Source organism: Salmo salar, chromosome ssa12, assembly GCF_905237065.1.
Source record: "Salmo salar chromosome ssa12, Ssal_v3.1, whole genome shotgun sequence".
Taxonomy (NCBI): Eukaryota; Metazoa; Chordata; class Actinopteri; order Salmoniformes; family Salmonidae; genus Salmo; species Salmo salar.
The window spans coordinates 58,475,424-58,496,374 of NC_059453.1; the positions used below are offsets into that span (position 1 = coordinate 58,475,424).

General features: G+C 42.1%; 1 protein-coding gene across 20 annotated transcripts in view; it reads right to left on the minus strand.

The window, feature by feature from the left end:
- Positions 1-20,169, minus strand: part of LOC106565371 (CUGBP Elav-like family member 4) — a 103,763-nt gene extending 83,594 nt beyond the window's left edge. For all 20 annotated transcript variants that reach the window (XM_045691569.1, XM_014132406.2, XM_045691567.1 and 17 more), the window contains exon 1: positions 19,531-20,169. In XM_045691569.1, coding sequence (XP_045547525.1) covers positions 19,531-19,768 — 238 coding nt within the window. In that variant the 5' untranslated portion in view covers positions 19,769-20,169. The remainder of the gene's footprint in view (positions 1-19,530) is intronic.
- Between the last annotated feature and the right edge of the window lie 782 nt (positions 20,170-20,951).

Here is a 20,951-nt window from a genome sequence, read left to right on the forward strand (position 1 = left end):
ACGAGATGAGAGGACATTTCAAACAGGGACGACTAGGGGGGGGGGGGGGGAGATGGGTGGAGAGGAAACATGAATCATTACAGTTCCTGTTGCGTCCCAGGGAAGGGAAGAAAAGGACGTTCCTCTTGGGCCGATTGATTCCAGAGAGTTAATTGGCTTTATTAGCCAAGACGTTGGGCCCGCGAGGGGCTTCTGTTCTACGCCCAGAGGCCCCCCTCATCCCCCCCCCCTTCCAATCCAATTCCTGCGAAGGAGAAACCCTGCGTAATTGTTTTCCCTCCATCTTCCGTGTCATTGTCAGATGGGTCCTGCGGGATTATTAGCAACCCCAGGTCCCTCAATAATTCATCCTAAACTATTTATACACAGATGGAGAGTCCTCTAAAGTCTCCCCCAGTGAGCTTATCTGCCTTTCAGACAGAGTGACTGGGGAAGAGGAGAGAGAAAGAGATTTGGAAAAACAAGAGGGGGAGAAATTTAAAGAGTGAAAGAAAGGGAGACAAGGGGCAGACTGAGCCGGAGAGAGGGATGGGTAGTGGCAGTAAGAGACAGAGGCACAGAGGAGGGAGATGGTGCATGTGATTCTGTGCAAGAGAGCGAGAGAGAGGGAGAAAAGTGTGCTCCTGTCTTTGGTAAAGGGAGGCACAATGACCCTGTTTCATGGTGTGCTTTCAGCTTCAAGGTGAAGCCGCTCTTTCTCCCCCGCTTTGCCAAAGTGAACAAAAGCACCATCCGGGGAATAGCAGCCTCCCCACACAACCCTCATTAATGACGTTTAATCTGGCCCTTTTTTCCCCTCCATTTAACGCAATTAAGATGTTTGCAAAGCTAACGTAGAGCGCCAATCGCTAAAGGAAGGGCACATGAAAGATGCACAGGGATTTCCATATTTTCCATAGACACCATGCAAACACAAGTGGCAATGGATAAGATCAACAAACACACCACTGACTCATTCTACCATTCCTTCATAAACACGTAATCATATGATAACATAAGATATTAGCATATTAGCATTAGCGCATTAAGAGGCTTTTTTATCCTAAATAGGGAGCAGTGCGGTTTGAGAAAAAGGCTGTATAGCTTGTTTTTAATTGCCTAGTCGCAGATACCTGGGTTTTCCTCCCGCCCCGCCTCGGTGGGGAGACATTTTGTTGTCGTCCAACTAATGAGGCTTTTGGCGCAGGCAGTTGATTTTCAAAGTCCTTTTATCGGCTCTGGAGCTACAGATAATTTTAAATATTTAGCCATTTGGCAGACGCTTTTATCCGGCTCACTTAGAAAGCTGCAACTCCCTCTTGAACAAATTGGGACATTGAAATGCAGATCGGAACAGAGTTTTTACATTTTGCATTGGAGGCAAATGAGGGGGGAATGAACGAATGGAACTCTGGGAAAGGCCTTGTTTGGAAGATCAAAACACTGGTCAGCTCAGATGTCTGATCCTTGCAATATCATAGAACATGAATACACAACATGACTTGCCCATAGAGCAGACATCTGGGCTGGTCTTAGATGCCACAATGAAAACAAGTGACTTAAAATGTATGTACTGTGGTATAGATTTCTTTTTTTTTTTTTACTGGCAAATCAATCAATTGCATTTAATACAGCTTAGTACTGTGCAAGTTAATGTTAAATCTGACCCTTTCATTTTGATCTGTTTTGCTATTTTAATCGCAAGCAGGTCTCGGTCAGATCAGTGCTCAGTGGCAAACTCTGTCCAGAATGAGGATGATCTGCTTGGAGAGACCACTGAGTACTGATGGAGGATTCTCACAGTCTGGCCAATCTCAATCTGTACCAGCCTCTGCTCTTTTCCAGGGAGGATGGGATCCTCTACTACTACTTAGCCATTGCTGACACACACACACACACACACACACACACACACACACACACACACACACACACACACACACACACACACACACACACACACACACACACACACACACACACACACACACACACACACACACACACACACACACACACACACACAAAGTAATATGCTTACAGACAGATCTATACTAAGGCAGAGGCCACAAATCGTAATATTGATATATCATGTGACATTTGTGGTATTGATGTGTTAATTCATGTACACATATCATGTATATATTTTTAACTACACTACACACAGAGTATACAAAACATCATGAACACCTGCTCTTTCCATGACATAGACTGACCAGCTGAATCCAGCTGAAAGCTATGATCCCTTATTGATGTCACTTGTTAAATCCACTTCAATCAGTGTAGATGAAGGGTAGGAGACAGGTTAAAGAAGGATTTTTAAGCCTTGAGGCAATTGAGACATGGATTGTGTGCCATTCAGAGGGTGAATGGGAAAGACAAAATATTTAAGTGCCTTTGAACGGGTTATGGTAGTAGGTGCCATACCCTGTTCAAAGAACTACAACGCTGCTGGGTTTTTCACGCTCAACATCTTTGTGTGTATTTTTATTTATTTGTTGTACCTTTATTATCCAGATTAGTCTCATTGAGAAAAAATATCAAATCTATTTTTCAACAGGGGGGTGCAATTCAATATTAGGAAGGTGTTCCTAGTGTTCCATACTCATCCCATTACCTTCGACAACTAAAATCCACATTTTTAAAAAAGGAAGTACACCTGCAGAAAATATATGGCGGTCGACAGCAGTATGCAAACCCAATGTTCCATTTTATACCTTTCCCTTACCCTAACCCTTACGTTAACCTCTCTGAAACTATACATTACCTTAACCTCAACCTACCCCGTGTTCCTAAACCTAACCTTAACCCTAACCTTAATTTATTTACACCACTGTCAAAACTAAAAAAAAATATGCCAGTCAAATATCCACTTCCTTCTATAAAACGCAGACAATATTAACAACTGATAAGAGTTCATATGTAGCAGTGAAAAAAAGCAGTCACTTATATAGGCACAACAACAACAACATTAACACGTTGTCAAAAATGTCTGCCTACATCGGAAAGCGCTCACTTATTCACCACTGGGGGTGGCTTTTAAGCAGCGAGGCCTAATTCTGCTGCCATTGCAGGAAGGTCATTTTCTTTCCAGGACCATGATGGCCACATACTAGTGCTTAAATCTCACAAAACGCAACCTATAAATTACAACAAAGGACAGAGGGGTCAGAGCCTAGCATGGAATGGAGCCAGGAGCCATCAATCTGCAGGGAGTGGGACATCTGTCTCTGGGAGTCCCTCGTTCTCTATCTGCCCCACTCTCACTCTCTCTATCTCTGTCTCTCTGCCTCTCTCTGTCTCTCTCTCTGCCCCTCTCTCTCTGATTTACTCTCTCTCTCTCTGCCTCACTCTATCTCTGCCCCTGCCTCTCTGCCTCTCTCTCTGCCTCTGTCGCTATGCCTCTCTCGCTCTGCCTTTTTCTCTGCCTCGCTTGCTGCCTCTCTCGCTCTGCCTCTCTCTCTCTGCCTTTGTCTCTCTGACTCTATCTCTGCCTCTCTGCCTCACTGCCTCACTCTCTCTGTCTCTCTGCCTCTCACTTGCGCTGCCTCTCTATCTCTGCCTCTCTGCCTCTCTGCCTCTCTCTCTGCCTCACTCTATCTCTGCCTCAGTCTCTCTGACTCTCTCTCTGCCTCTCTCTCTTCACCTCTCTCTGCCTTACTCTCTCTCTGCCTTACTCTCTGCCTCAGTCGATCTCTGCCTCACTCAATCTCTGCCTCACTCGATCTCTGCCTCACTCGATCTCTGCCTCTGTCTCTCTGCCTCTGTCTCTCTGCCTCTGTCGCTCTGCCTCTCTCTCTCTTGCTTTCTCTCTGCCTCTCTCGCGCTGCCTCTCTCTCTCTGCTTTTGTCTCTCTGCCTCTCTCTCTCTGCCTTACCCTACTTCATCTTATCGCTCTCTTCACGCACTCTCTTTATTTCAGTCTTTATGTTTTTCTCCCCATGCCTCTCCCCCTGCCCCTTACAAACGCACATCACGAGTTAGCATTTGGTTCATCGTAAGTTTGGTTGAGACTTGATCTTAGTAGTACCATCTCGTACCCCCCCCCCCGCCCCAAATTGCCTCTGAACACTCGAAAACTTCCCCATGACTTATTCATAGTCCTTTTTCCATTTTCTGAATCAGACTTTGTCTTCAATAATTAAGGAGATCTTTCCAAAAGCCTTATCCCCCTCTCCCAACTCCCTTTTACAGGTATTACAAGTTCATCCAGAGAGAGCTAAATGCATATCTGACCTCACATAATGACACGTTTTACCTCTTTAGACTTTTGGATCAACTGCATATAGGGAGTTGAGCATTGGGCCAGTAACCAAAAGGTCACTGGTTTGAATATGTGCGAAGGTGAAACATCTGTTCATGTGCCCTTGAGCAAGGCACTTAAACAGATTTGCTCCAGGGGCGCCGTACTACTATAGCTGACCGTGTAAAACAACACATTTCACTACACCTTTCCGGTGTATGTGACAATAAAACATGTAAAAAAACATAAAAAATTGTTATAGGATCAACAATGGAAAGTAACACTGGCTATAGTTCCAGAATCAACAGCATAGAGGTACACTGTAGCTAGCTCTAGGACCAACACCACAGTTACACTGTAGCTAGTTTTAGAATCAACTGCAGTGAGTTACACTGTAGCTAATAGTTCTAGGATCAACAGCAGATCAACAGCAGTTCTACAATCAACAGCAGATCAACAACAGTTCAAGGATCAACAGCAGATCAACAGCAGTTCTAGGATCAACAGCAGATGAACAGCAGTTCAAGGATCAACAGCAGATCAACAGCAGTTCAAGGATCAACAGCAGATCAACAGCAGTTCTAGGATCAACAGCAGATCAACAGCAGTTCTAGGATCAACAGCAGATCAACAGCAGTTCAAGGATCAACAGCAGATCAACAGCAGTTCAAGGATCAACAGCAGATCAACAGCAGTTCTAGGATCAACAGCAGATCAACAGCAGTTCTACGATCAACAGCAGATCAACAGCAGTTCTACGATCAACAGCAGTTCTACGATCAACAACAGATCAACAGCAGTTCTAGGATCAACAGCAGATCAACAGTAGTTCTACGATCAACAGCAGTTCTAGGATCAACAGCAGATCAACAGCAGTTCTATGATCAATAGCAAATCAACAGCAGTTCCAGGATCAACAGTAGCTACTCCTATGGGCCTTGTTTCAATATTGATCTTAACCAGATCTTTTTTGTATCTACTAAAAGCTTTTGATCTATTTTGATTTATACCGGTGCAACTGTTTCTTGTCACCCATGCTTATAAGATCCTTGGCTTGCTCATTATTCACGATATGGAACTAATGTATCCTCATTTAATGGCTGCTTTTATTAACTTTCACTTGATTGATTTTCTGTTGTCCTAATATTGCTTTTATTGGATATGGTGTGATGAATCCCACAGGTTCCCTTGAAAACATCTCACGAGGGTTATCCTGATTTATGAATCTCCACCATTTCATGTTCCCAGGAATCTTTGAAGTGCTATGATATCTGTTACTCCAAACAATAAATATAGTATGATAAAAAACAATGTAGAAATCTATATGAAATTACGAAAGCATAAGACAGTGAACAATTGCGATATTAGGCTTAATGCCGTCATGTCTTTGTCTGACTAGAGTACATATTTCAAGCCTTCTTGGCTCTCTTCTGGATGCGAGTAACCTGATTTACTATTCCCATTCCTGCCATGTGATTCCATTCGGCCACCTAAACCTCAAGACAGCACGGAGGCAAATCTCACACACACACACACACACACACACACACACACACACACACACACACACACACACACACACACACACACACACACACACACACACACACACACACACACACACACACACACACACACACACACACACACACACACTACAGCATTAGAAATAAAGGCCTAATGGCTGAACACACAGTCTGTGAAGGTTTATTGTTATTAGCAACCAGCACTATAGTACAGAGCTATATAATCACTGGACCTATAGACAAAGGAACTTGTACCTTGCTCTATAATTATATAGCATGGATGTGTACCCTGTAATTACACCTACACAGTATAGATGTGTGGTATGGCAATGAATGGCAGAGAGATTGCCTGCATTATGAACAAACAATAGAGAGGATTGTAATTCACTATCATTATGGTACGAAGCATGCAGCAACACAATATGGAGATAATTCTCATTCAGGAGACCTTTTGAGTCCTGTGCTGAATTCGCTCCTGTTCTCAGCCTGACCTACATGTTCCATTGATCTCTAAGAAGTTGAACTTCTAAATGTCAGTAGATGTGTGCATCAGACCTACAATGGAATATAAACCGAGCCAGAATGTTGCAAGGCTTTATCCTCACTAACCCTCTAACCGGTCCTGTAGGAGAAAGTTGGGGATGGGGGAGAATTGTGGTTGTTTCCATTGGCTCAGTTGGTTGGAGAACGGTGCTTACCTCACCGGAGTTTACGGTTTGATTCCTGAATGGACACCACACAAACAAATGCAGGCACGCACACACGCCATACTGTTCACAGGGAGCAATAGCAGAATGTGAGGATTAGCATTTTCTGAGAGCAATATCGCTGTAAAATCGAATAAAGAGGGGTGACTACACAACAACCCCAAAAAGTGAAATGTATTAATAAAAGCTGTATAAACAACAGAAAGTTTCCCATATTTTGAAAGTATTGCATTCTCTCACTCCGGAACAGAGGCTTTATCTGAAACCTCAGGGGAACAAGCAGATGGATCGAACAGAACCAAAGCGTCAGCCTCTTTAAACATTGAACACGGACCACAATAACACTTCCATGATGCAATTGCCTTGAAAACAGTAACTATTTAACCCTCTAAGGAGCCCTTGTCAAAACAGTGCTAGAGTACGCTTTCAGCCACTTAAAATCGCCATAGCAATAACATGGCAATAGCAAAAAAAACATAAAAACAACATCTTAATATGAAGAGGGAGGATGTTCTACTTCTGGCATTTTATTAAGCCTCTTTTAGGGTAAACAACAGGTTAAGCTGATGAACGTTTAAAGGCTGACCAAGTTAAGCATAGCTTTGTCCTTCACATTTTGGATTGTGTATACAGTTAACATAAATCTTTCAGGGAAATAATATATATATATATATATATATATATTTTTTATATATATAAGTTTGTCCCTGCATTTTTAAACCGTATTGTGCTGACGATTTCTTATTGAGCAAGGCTGCGGGTATTGGTGTGTTTACAGGCGTGTCCAACCCACATGTGCCATCTTCAATTGGTAGAGTCAATGGGGTGACGTCACCCGAAGCGTCCCCTTTAGCATTTACCATCTTGAATTAGACTGAAGGCCCGTTGTTTGAAGGGAGCCTAGCGTTGTTTGCTACTATAGTATCTTTGTTTAGGAAAAGATCTCCATGCTATGTCTCGGCAATGTATTTGTTTGCTAAAAAGAGTAATACAAAGTATACAGTTGTTCCAAAAAAGTATAGTCCAGTACTGTCATTAGGGTTGGAGGTGCTGGTCTTTCTTGACTGGCTGCTTGGGTCAGGCTTGGCTGTACAAGGCATACACACTTGCTTGCATTGCACCACTAGAAAACCTCAGGGTGCTTCATTTATCGATCATGTGTAGGCACAAATCTGTGCCTAAACCTTGCGTGGGATCATGTCCATGCAATATGTGAGATTTATCAATATGAACATTTACTTGAGAATGTGTGTAAATTCACGCACGGCCATGACCATGCGTATGCACAGTGCCAAGTGGTGGAATAAGGGAACTGCTTGTCAAGCGTGGCCTAGTGAATGGTGAAAATATATGTTGAATATTTATGAAATTATGAGAGTAAAAATTCTATCATTTTTCAATTTCATTGTAATTCCATTGTGAATTCATGCAACATATCTTGACAGGCTATATTATATAATTTGACCACTTCAGAGCATTTGTTACAACAAAAATCCATATAAAGTACAGTCATTTGTTAAATTAGAGGCATATGTGAAAGATAAACCATTGTTGAAATACTATAAAACTGAGATAATGGGAATTTAAATGAGAGATGGTTAATCCTGATCTGTTGGAAGATTTGGCACAAGCTGCATTTCGCAGAGAGTGTGTTTTTAGAGACAGGTGTGACTTTTTTGCAGAAAGTACAGATTGGCTCATCAGATAGTTTCACAAAATCTATCATATAGGATTTTTGCTAGGATTTAAGGCAAACACATGCCATTCCGGTGCATATCCAAGTGCTCTCCGCCCCCAGGTTTTCGGCAACGGGCACTTTTCAGAGGGAGCTTACAGATCCAAATCCCATAGACCTCGATGAGCCGATGGTTTGGATGCAATCATCACCAAAACGAACGGTTGCATACAATTTCCATACACCATCGCGCAACAGGTTGAAGTCAAGAGGGGTTTCTTTTCCATCATGGTTCTCAATAGACGGCACTCACATCGCCGTAAAAGCACCATCCCAAAACGAGTTCAACTATGTGAACAGAGAACAGAGAAGACTGCTGAATGTGGTGGCCAGGTGGAACGCACCACTCGTTCATTCTGCAGAACAGAAATGTTGGCCTGTACACCTAGAGGAGGGGGCTGTTGAGGATGGATGGCTTATTGGGGAGTGTTGTCTACTCATTTGAGGAAAATTTGCCATTGCTAAAGCAACTTGATATGTCCTAATGGTCGTCTCTTTTGAAGCTTTGCTTTTATTTTTACTGGTCAAGCCATAACTGAGCGAGCCAAATAAAACCTTTTTGTATATTCATTCTCTGACACGAGCAACTCTATTTCAGTCGTTGAATATAATTTTTTTTTTTTTTAGCTTTTTAGCTTTTCTTGGTTACGCCATTATATTCCATGGTACGGCATTATATATTACCCACAGGCTTTATTAAAGGGATGATTTTGAAATGCAAATACCCAAGGTTGTGCACGAGCCCTGAGGCTGAGAACAATTTATATTTATCAATGGTAATCTCCTAGCAGTGTGCGTATGATGATCGTAGGATTGTTTGATAAATCCCACTATGCATACAAACATTCTAAATTCTGTTCCTAAGTAGTATTTTAGAATAGTTTCAACGCAATATTGACAAATGCGGCCCCTGGAATATTGACGCACACTATTCTTATATACAACCGTTGCTTGAATGTACTTTTGAGATTACTCAACAAAGCCTGTAAGCAAATAGTACAAGAGGTCTTTTATGTAGTTATGTGTACGACCCAAGTGATTTCAGATAGAAATGTGAGTTATAGATCTGTCATTCTCATTGAAGTCTGACAAGCAGTAGCTCCGTTCCCTGTACAATGTTTCTATGCTTCCCCTCTGTACATTTTGCACCCCTAAGATTGCTGAGGTCAGCAGCTCCTCTGACCTAAGGGATGAGTCCCTTCCCTCCAGGTCAGCGTAGCAATAATCCCCTGGGCCTTGCTCTGTGGACAAATGAACGACATCCTAATAAGCGCATATATGCTGAGTAGACCACATTTTATCACATTAATGTCATATTGAAAATTCAGTTGTCAATCAAGCACTCTTAACATCGGAAGACTCAACATTTGCAGTGACAGATTAACAATAACAAACCGCAAGATGTTATGACTCGATTACAACATGTTATGACTCGGTTACAACATGTTATGACTCGGTTACAACATGTTATGACTCGGTTACAACATGTTACAACATGTTATGACTCGGTTACAACATGTTATGACTCGGTTACAACATGTTATGACTCTGTTACAACATGTTATGACTCGGTTACAACATGTTATGACTCGGTTACAACATGTTATGACTCGGTTACAACATGTTATGACTCGGTTACAACATATTTGTTACGGTGTTAAATCATGTTCTGACAACGATTCCACCAAAAGTAATTTGAGAGGAATGAGGATACATGTAAAAGCAAGAGATGATGAGAATCTGTTTTTACTGCACCATCAGTCAAACAATTTCTCTTCTGCTTTCACATTTCCCCCCATGTTATTAGCTATGTGGTGTGTGTGTGTGTGTGTGTGTGTGTGTGTGTGTGATGTGTGTGCGCAAAGTGCCACTTCATGAGTTTTACCGACACTTCCATATACCTGTACAGTGTCTGTCAATCTCCTAAACTAAAATGAGACTGCGTCCTCTGCCAGACCGTCCCCATTCCTTCATGATGATAAAGGTCACAGGCTTTAATGAGTCCAATGAGGAGGTCACAATAGCAAGAGGTCTCTTCCCCCCTGACAGCAATCATAACTCCCGACCTGCAGTTAGCATGCTAATCATCTAGTCTTTGATCCCCTCACCGTTTCCCTTCTCCCTCCCCCATTCCTCTCCTCCTTACATGACCATAGCTCACTGTAAGTAACTAGCTCTCTGGACTAATGATCCCGGACAATCATAATGGACAACAGCATCCGAGGCACCTTGACAACTGTCCCCACTGACAGATTAGGCAAATTAGGCACGTCTCACGTTCTCCTCCCTATTTTTTCGTCTTGAGGCTCGGATGTTTTTAGACACCAAGAGGTGTGCGTGGGGCGGTTGAGCTGGTGGGAGGATTTTGGCGACACACGGCCTCGTCGGTGACACATGTTGCCCCTTTTCCCCAACAAAACGCTCAACATCGATCGCGACACGTCGTCATAGAAACAGGGCACGACGTGGTGCCTGAGTGTGCATTCCGAACGGAGCTGAGTGGAGAATTCTGGGCAGGGGATGAGAGAGGGAAGGAGGGGTACACACACACCCCAAACCAACGACGTGAGGAGAAAAAAGAGCCCACAGAGGGGATGATGCAACAAGAGTGAAATCCTGCGGCCAAAACGCTTGGTGCATTAACACAGCCTGGTAGAAAAACACCCCCCCCCTCTCTCTTTCTCTCTCTCTCTCTGTCTCTCTCTTTCTGTCTCTCTCCCTGTCTCTCTCCCTGTCTCTCTCTCTGTCTCTCTCTCTGTCTCTCTTTCCTTTTCCTTGTTGAAAGGCTACATTGGTTTCAGCGCCTCGCTGCCTGTCAGGAGGAACTTCCAATGCGGCAACCTGTAACACCTTCCCAGAGTCCCACAGGGTATTACATTTACGATACTGCAGTGCCTTCAGACATTATGTCCATTGACGATGTTCCCAGTTTCAGCTAGTTTTCAAAGCAGTCAGTATCCAGATTTGATGAATTTTTAATGAAAAAATAGATTTTTTAATATTTCATGAGGATTTCCATTGCTTCTCTAAGAAGAAGGGTCCCAATGTGGACCAACAGGTCTAGAACTACGCTACCAGGGGCTGTTTCCCAAACTGCCAATCAACACTCTGTACAGTGTACCACCCGCTCCATCCACAATAAAGTTACAGTAGTTTAACTGTCCTCTCTTAACCCCCTAAAATCAACGCCGTGCCTAAATCTAAATTAGCATAATAAAACAATCCCCTTAATCTGTCTGTTTAAGCTAGATATATCTGTTGTTTTTGCATGGGCTGTTTCTCAATCCACCGCATCGGCCCGATGTTGTCCTTCCGCGTCTGTGGTGGAAGGTGGCAGAGCTACAGTGGTGTTTGTCAGATCAGGCGATCAGGAGACATCCCAAAAATTGGTCTTCTCACAAAAAACGTTCTAACAGTTTGATCTGGAAACTAATATAGAAAGCAGAGAGACTCTCACGAACACGATGGTGTTCTCCACCGGGCCAAAAAATGAATGGAAGTGAATAAGGCATTTTTTTGGTTGCCTTCTTATATCTCTCATATACTTCAAAACATACTTCATTTCGATGTATTGTTTGGATATATGTTTTAGTAATGTTTACATGTGGATGTTTGTGACATATCTACTTTTATAGGCGACATTTGGGGATCATACTGGATCTTGAAAGGCATATTTTTTAAACAGGATTAATAAGCTGTGCAGCCAGCCTGCCCAGTACCTAGGACAAATAAGGTGAGTGCAGAAAGCCCAACAGGGAGCTTCTCTGTCCGCCTTTCAATTGAATTGGTCAAAAAACACCCGAAGATATCAATGTACCTATTCCTGGTGCTTCTTTCACTTTCAAAGGACTCCTAGGAAAACCTCAAAGCAGAGCTTCCGAAGGCATTTTCGTTGAGCTTTAACAATACATGCAATTACTCTGTTACTACATGGGTATTACACTGTTATTACACCAAAACAACTGATGATAAAGGACACATACATTGTTGACACTTTACAGTCATACATGCTAGGAGCGTCTCATTGACCCAAGGTGAATTACGAGGGCGACTGTTTCTGGCAGTCACCTGGTTGGTAGTGTACTTCCATATCTCCACCCTCCCTCCCATGCTGCATTGCAAAAAAAGAGAGAAAGTGGCCCGTCTTTGTGCCGGCGTCCCTCTCAGCATGCACGGCGGCAGCTGGTGACTGTTATAAATGGCCTCTATTAGTACGGCCCAGTCGCAGAGGGGAGAGAAATAAAATCATTGGGAGAATGTAGGCCTAGTGTTGTCACCTCTGTGCCCGTTCCCTTCCTTCCTCAGCCTCCTCTATCCACCACCTCCCTTTCAAGGGGCCGGCAATTTAAACACTAGATTGCTAGTGATACATGGGGTCATTATTGGGATGGTTATGGCAATTTTATTTATTTATTTGTTTATTTGTCAGGGAGCATGTACAACATGCCATTGCACCAGATTTAGCTCATTTTCATCTGTAGTCGCTGGGCAGAAAACAAACAGCATGAATACATCAATACAATGCTACAATATAACAGTATTAAAATCTCTCCCTATCTATCTATACTGAACAAAAATATAAACGCAACATGCATTCAATAGGCCCTAATCTATGGATTTCACATGACTAGGAATACAAATATGCCTCGGTTGGTCACAGATATATATATGACATGACTGGTTTGCCTTTAACCACTTTTCAGGTCATGCCTTGAAACTAGCAAAGGTACTGCACTCTCACACACTGGTTGGCAGGATGTTCATAATCCAGACGCTCTGACTGAAAAAGATGTCTGGTCAAACTTGGTGGACCTAAACTGAGTTAAGCAGTCCCCTCTGGTTTAAGCTCTTGTTGTCCTGGTATTGTCCTTGCAATACGTAACAAACTGCTTAAGAGATGGTGGGGCAATGTCATGAGTGATCTTAAACAGCAGAGAGGTGTCGGCATAAGAAGCTTTTAAAGCTCAGTAGGTTCTATTTCTTAATGATATTGTAGTGGGGACAGGTGTTTAATTTCTTTGTCCAGCACTTTCAGAGTTTCTTTATAGAGCTTTTAAAGTGGTTTCGTTGCTGTGATACTAGCTCGTGACCAGGTTGTGACACAGTACGAGAGATGGGACAAAATCATTGAGTGCATGTACGTCTTAGCAGCATCTGCTGACATTTGGTTTCTGACAAATTAGACATTTACCAGGTTGCGTTCGACCGTTACATTTACTTTTTTTTAATTTCGTTTTTTGAAGGACAGGTTAGAGTGGCAATAGTATAGTAGAGTAGTACCCAAGGAATGTGAGACAATGGAAAAAGGAAGAGGCTGTCTATCTAGCTATTATAACATGTCACCATGACATTAGTAATAGCATATTAATAGCATCTATAGGTGGTAGTTGTTAACATGTTCAGAGCTTTATTGAACAATCACACTAAATCACACTAATCTTTGTTACAGGTATTTTCATATGTCCAAACCAGCTAAAATCATTTCATTTTAGAGTTTTTTCAATAACAATGGTTTGTCCATCAGGTCAAATAAAGGGCAGTGTTGTGAAACAGGGGGAAAACCCTTCACAGCAGGAAAATAAAGAGGAATAGAGCATATGGAGGACAGGAGAAGTAGTAAAGGTGTAGATACTAAACATTTGAATACTTTATTTATAAGAATCTTTAGGGGAGTTAATCATTTTAACCCCTATTTTTTTTTAAAGACTTCCACTAGATGTCAACAGTCTTTAGAAAGAGTTTCAAGCTGGTTTTTGGAAAAATGAGCCAGAAGTTGTAGTTTTTCTAGATGGCTCCCATTTTGGCTGTAGTGTTTCCAAGAGCGTGGAAGAGAGAGTGCGTTCTTTTTGTTAAACTCCGGTAAAGACAATAACGATTCTCCGTCTTAAATTTGATTGTTTATTTGCGTATTAGGGTACCTAAGGATTGATTATAAACGTTGATTGACTTGTTTGGATAAGTTTATTGGTAAAGTTTGTGATTCATTTTGTATGCATTTTGAAGGAGGGAAATCGAGTGGATTATTGACTGAAGCGCGCCAGCTAAACTGAGTTTTTATGGATATAAAAAAGGACTTTATCGAACAAAAGGACCATTTGTAATGTAACTGGGACATCTTGGAGTGCCAACAGAAGAAGATCTTCAAAGGTAAGGCATATATTATATCGCTATTTCGGACTTTCGTGTTGCAACTCCCTGGTTGAAAATTATTTGTTATGCATTTGTGTGCTGGACGCTGTCCTCAGATAATCGCATGGTTTGCTTTCGCCGTAAAGCCTTTTGAAATCTGACACCTTGGATGGTTGAAATCTCTCAGATTTGGGATGGACACTTCAGAACAAGCTTCCTTTATATGTTTTTTTTTGTGGACTATTTGTTGTTCAATGTGTTTGTATGGGCTAATAGCAGTAAGGATAAATAATTTATTTAATCAAATAATGTTTTTATTTTCTTTTGATACTTCAAGGGGTCTTAGAATTAAAATTAAACTTGCAAAATTATCCTTGGTATGGCCTTCTTAAAACAATTATATGTAACTTAGTAGATCCCCCGCTCCTCCCATGGCTTAGACAGGGCTTAGACTGTTTAGTGCCAAAAACAAGGGGTTAAATACATGTAAAAAAAAATAATAATATATGTTTTCTGATCTTTCTCATCTCTCAGACATAGAACAAACACTTCAGAAAAAACTTCCTTTCGATTTTTTTGGGGGGACTATCTGTTGTTCCATGTAGTGAATCTGTTAATGGGCTAATAGCAGTTATTGGGCTAATAGCAGTAAGGGCAAAAATATTTTCTCATACATTTTTTTTTTTATATCAAACAATTCCATATAGCTTAGTAGTACAAACTCAAAACCCAACAATGCAATTATCAATAACAATGTATTACTAGAAAAAAGCGCACGAGAAATAAGAATAAGAAATACTTTATTGTATAAGTAAGTAAGCATACTATACACAGGAAATATTTTAAAAAGTATTTACATGTGCATGGATATTGACATGATGGAGGTAGATATGTATAGGGGTAAGGTGACTAGGCAACAGTGGTGTAAAGTCCTTAAGTAAAAATACTTTAAAGTAGTACTTAAGTAGTTATTTTGGGTATCTGTACTTTACTTTACCATTTATATTTTTGACACCTTTTACTTCACTACATTCCTGAAGAAAATAATTTACTCCTTACATTTTACCTGACACCCAAAAGTACTCGTTACATTTTGAATCCTTAGCAGGACAGGAAAATTGTACAATTCACATACTTATCAAGAGAACATCCCTGGTCATCCCTACTGCCTCTGATCTGGCAGACTCACTAAACACAAATGCTTTGTTTGTAAATTATGTCTCAGTGTTGGAGTGTGTCCCTGGCTATCCATAAGTAAATAAAAAACAGGAAAAGGGTGCTGTCTGGTTTGCTTAATATAATAATTTTTACTGGGTGACTTTCACTTTTACTTGAGTAATTTACTTTTAAGGTATCTTTACTTTTACTCAAGTATGACAATTGGGTACTTTTTCCACCACTGCTAGGCAACAGGATATAAGATAAACAAAATAGCAGCAGCTTGCAAGTGAGTGTGGGTGTGTAGGGTCCGTATAAACATATGTGCATATTATGTGTGAGTGAGCAAATGAGTGAGTGTTTGTCTGTGTTGGAGTGACAGTGTGTGAGTGTGTAGGGCCCTGTGAGTGTGCATAGAGACAATGTAAAATACTGTGCATAGAGACAATGTAAAATACTGAAATAAAAGGTCAATAAAGATACAAGGGAAACTCTGTCCATGTAGTTATTTTGTTAGCTATTTATCAGTCGTATTGCTTGGGGATAGAAGCTGTTCAAGAGCCTGTTGGTGTTAGACCTGATGCACCGGTACCTCTTGCCATGCGGCAGCAGAGAAAATAGTCTATGGCTTGGGTGGTTGGGGTCTTTGACGATTTTCCAGGCCTTCCTTTCACACCGCCTGATATAGAGGTCCTGGATAGCAGGGAGCTCGGCCCCAGTGATGTACTGGGCTGTCCGCATAACTCTCTGTAGCGCCATGTGATTGAGGGTGGTGCTATTGCCATACGAAGCAGTGATGCAGCCAGTTAATTTGCTCTCAATGGTACAGCTGTAGAACCTTTTCAGGATTTGAGGGCCCATGCCAAACTTATTCAACCTCCTGAAGGTGAAGAGGCACTGTCACACCTTCTTCACGACTGTTCGTGTGTGTCTGGAACATTTTAAGTCTTTAGTGATTTGGACACGGAGGAACTTGAAGCTGTATACCTGCTCCACTGTCGCCCCGTTGATGTGGATGGGGGCGTGCTTACCTCCCCATTTCCTGTAGTCCACGATCAGCTCCTTGGTCTTGCTGACGTTGAGGGAGAGGTTGCTGCTCCAGCACCACACTGCCAGGTCACTGAACTCCTCCCTGTAGGCTGACTCATCGTCGCCGGTGATCAGGCCTAGCATCGTCGTGTCGTCAGTGAACTTGATAGACACTCACTTAGTGAAGACTACAGGACTGAATTCCAGCGAATTCAACAACCATGTTTCTGTCGCTATAAAATCCACTAATGGGTGGTAACTACAATTCAATCAAAGGGCAAGGAACACTGGGAAATACACAAATAAGGCTGAATAAATTCTCAAGTTGAATTATATTCAATCAACGTAAAATTAAAAGTTGAGCGAACATAGAATTCAACTTAAGAATGTATGTTGGTTCAGTTAATATGCTCAAAAGTTGGGTACACTATAAATCGCATTGAAGCTGGTTGTCTGGATATTTTAAGTTTAATCAACTTCAATGCTATTTTGTTGAGCAAACTAGAAATTGTATTGCAGCTGGTTGCCTTGATTTTTTTAGTTGAGTCAACACTTTTTTTTTTAAAGGCTGCAAATATTCTCAGACCCTAGTGTTGTTCACTTTTCTTGCAGTATTAATACCAATACTTCAACCCTTAAGTTGTTTATAGATCAACATTGCCCTTGTTTGATATACATCTTTTGGACTACATTTTGTACCACAATTGGAAAACGTTGCCATTCACACGTTTTACCAGCTTGTAGATGTATCCAAAATATGATGAAAACAATGACGTGTTCTTAACCATGCTATGTCACCGACATTGGGAGTCTGTCTAGGCCAGTACAGTCAAAATGAAAACCGCTACCTCTGTCAAGACAACGGTTACTTGACATGAGATCATGATTGGACATGGCACCTTACGGCAGGTCTTATAACACCTTCCTATCTATGACACTGTCAAATATTATAAGCAGTCTAATAACATATTATAAAGGCTTATAACAAGTAACAAACATTATACCTGTTAGCTGTAAGTAAAAGGTTACCAAAATATTCTTTACTCAAGTTAAAACATTCAGACATAACCTGACAGCAACTTTAAAGTAAAAAAAAAAAAACATTTGACAAACCTCCTGTTTGCGGGGAGGTGTAGGGATATTGGTCTGGCTGGGAGAAGGAGTGTATATATATATAACGTCTTGGCCAACCAGCTAGCCAGTGAGAGGGCTAGCACCTCCAGCTAGTTAAAATATGAGAGCGGTGCTGCGGGTGGGGGCTCACTAATGAAACGGGGGGGGGGGGGCTGCCTGTGAGGCCAGGCCATATATCGCTGTGAGGAGACAGTTCCTAGAATCACCCGGCGTGGCCGCCCATAGTTCACGGGCCACGCATGATTAACCGTTAGACAGGGAATCGCTACTACAGCTGGGCTATTAATAAAATATATACCCTCCCCCCTCCTCCCTTCCTCTCTCTCCTCCTTCTCCTCTTCCCCTTCACACTCTTCCATTTGGTTCCCTCTTCCCCGACAATCTCCTCTCTCTCCTCCTTCTCCTCTTCCCCTTCACACTCTTCCATTTGGTTCCCTCTTCCCCGACAATCTCCTCCTCCCTCCTTCCTGATTTATTTGTATTTCATCATCATGCAAAATGTCACGTTGTTAACAGAGGATGGGGGGAGGTCGGGGGTTAGGGGATACTACCAGGATTGGAAAGCTGAAACACTAGCTCTGTTTGTACTTTAACATCCCCATGTTAAGTGAGCCTGTGGAGTCTGAAAATGCCCTCCAGGTGTTGCAGATCAATTGAACCCTTCAATCGAAGAACTATACATGTGCTTTTTCATTTTCAGATGATTACTGATTACTGATTTTGTAGTTCACTGTAATGTCCAGAATTGTCAACCCACATGGGATGTATTGTTCATGTTATCTATTGATAGTTTTTGTTGTAATATCAATACTCTGGATGATTCATATTGCCTGTACAACTGGACCATTACCATAATACCAAAGGGTTGACAAGCTCTCAAAGGGTATAGCATATCAATAGGTAGGATATGATCTCGCACTTGCACACACGAGCGCGCGCACGCGTGACACACACGCACAGTCCTTCATACCTCTCTCTATGTATAAGCTGGTTGTTCGAACACCTGTCTCCAAAAACACAAAACATCTCCATGCATGATGCCAGGCACTAGACTAGAGCATAACATCAATGACATATGGTAGGTAGGCGGGTGGACCACATATAATGGATTTAGGTAGGGGATACTGTAGAATGCATTATGTAAAATCTCAAATATTGGTCACATTTGCTCAGAAAATCATACACAAGCCCGCGCGCACACGCACGAGCTCGCACGCGCACACACACACACACACACACATACACACATACAATTCCCCTCCCTCCCTCTTTCCTATTGCAGGACACTTGCCATCACGCGCAACAGAGTGCAAGGTGCCGTGGGCAATAAGCCACGGGCTCCACGGGTATATTCGAGAAATGTTTTAACATCGAAGCAGGGTGATTTTGCACTTGTGAATGAATGCACAATGACTATATGTGTGACTCGTTACTCTTAACACGTAGCATACACTTCGAAAGATACAAGAGAACGGCACATGCTCTTAATATTGTTACATAATATTAGCTGTCGTGATTCGTGCCAGCGCTGTATGTCTGGATAACTCAGGACATTAATACATGTATATGTTAGTTGAAATGTCTCAATATTCATTACGGAATCCAGACTATAGCAATGGACTATTCCTTTGTCCGATAACATGAAACCTGTCGAGAGTATACTACAATAGTAAATGACACAAAAATACTACTATAAAAATACGCAAGTAATACTATTCAACAACCACACGTGTCCAATACGTGTCAGTCCTGTCTCCCGAACCAGGGGGAACAAGACTGCAAGCCATGGACAGACATTCGTGACAGGAAACGGCGACGGGAGCCGAGGAGAAAAGAGAATGAAGATGGGGATCCCGCTCTCTCTTTGACCGAGTAGTAGGCTCAACCCACCTTTGTGCATGCCCGTAAAGCGGTCCTTGAGCACGGTGAGCTCGTAGATCTTGCCAAACTCCTCAAAGAGCGGCCGGAGGTCCTTCTCGTCCAGGTTGCGTGGTATCTGCCCGATGAACAGTTTGATAGCGTCGTGGTCCTTCATAGGGATGGTGCCCCCGCAGCCCGCTGGACTGTGGCTTAATCCGTTCACTAGCCCGTTTGTGCCATCCACCTGTCCGTTCGTTAAAGTTGCCATCTTCGGACCGGCAATGAGTTGTGGTAACAGCGGCGGCAGCAGCAGCGCAATCTTGGTGGCCTTGTGTAGAAGCTTCCGAAGTATTGGTCAAAAATGTTATTCAAAAAAGCCTTGCTGGTCCTGCTTCTAGTCCTACCAAGGCAAATATGTACATGGATAAGTATACATATGTATCATTGGGCTAAAACGAATATCAAAGGCTTGGAGCTGTCTGCTGGTCCCGGTGGAGGCGTGATTCCTTGTATTTATGTTCTAGTTAATAATTCATTAATTCATTTAGTAAAATAGATGAGAGGGAGAGAGAGAGAGAGAGAGACCAAGAGCTTTCGCTTTCTATTTACACCTTTCGTTCCCCTAGTCCCTGCTTCTGGGTTCCCTTTTATTTTTTGCATTGAGAAGTCGGTATGGGTGTTCTCGGTTTAAACGAACGGGGCCAGCTCAAGAGCTGCAAGGACTGCGGGGAGGTATGGAACAAGGGGAACCACTATAACTCGATGTTTGTGTTACACAGCCTTTTCTCTACCCCTTCCCGTTGGTACGTTCCACCAATAGAAGGGGGGTTTATAAATAAAGAAAAGAGTGAATTTGTACGGTTCTTTGTGCAATAGTCAACCAAGTGTAAATCACGCCACATTTGCAGGGAAATAATAGGCATAATAATAATAATAATAGTATGCTATTATATATTTATATATATCTAGTAAAAAGCATGAGGTGACGCACACCCCAATTATTTTGAAGAGGTGCTGACTAACGAGAGTCGTACACTCTCTCTTTCTCTTGCTCTCTCTCACACACACATATATATATATACACAGTATCTACCATATGTTCCTTTCAAAATATACCCCAATAGGCAACCAACACTGATTGATTGAAAACCATTTTGATTTGGAGTGAAAGGCCATTAAAGTGGTGTAGAACCATTCGAAGAATATTTACCTAAATACCTACAACAGGAGCTTGAACCGCTTGAATAGCGTGTAGGTGGACAGTGCCTGGTGCTGAAATCCTCGAGCCGAGTTAAAAGGCAACATCGGTGGCTAAAATATGTTTCAGGGAATGTTAGGATGTGTCAGTCGAAGACATGTCGCACAGTATAGCCTAGAGCTCGAGGAGGCATCTATTCTGTTCAGATTCTGATGTAGATGTATTTGAAGAGAAGGAAGTCTGGGAGCACCGC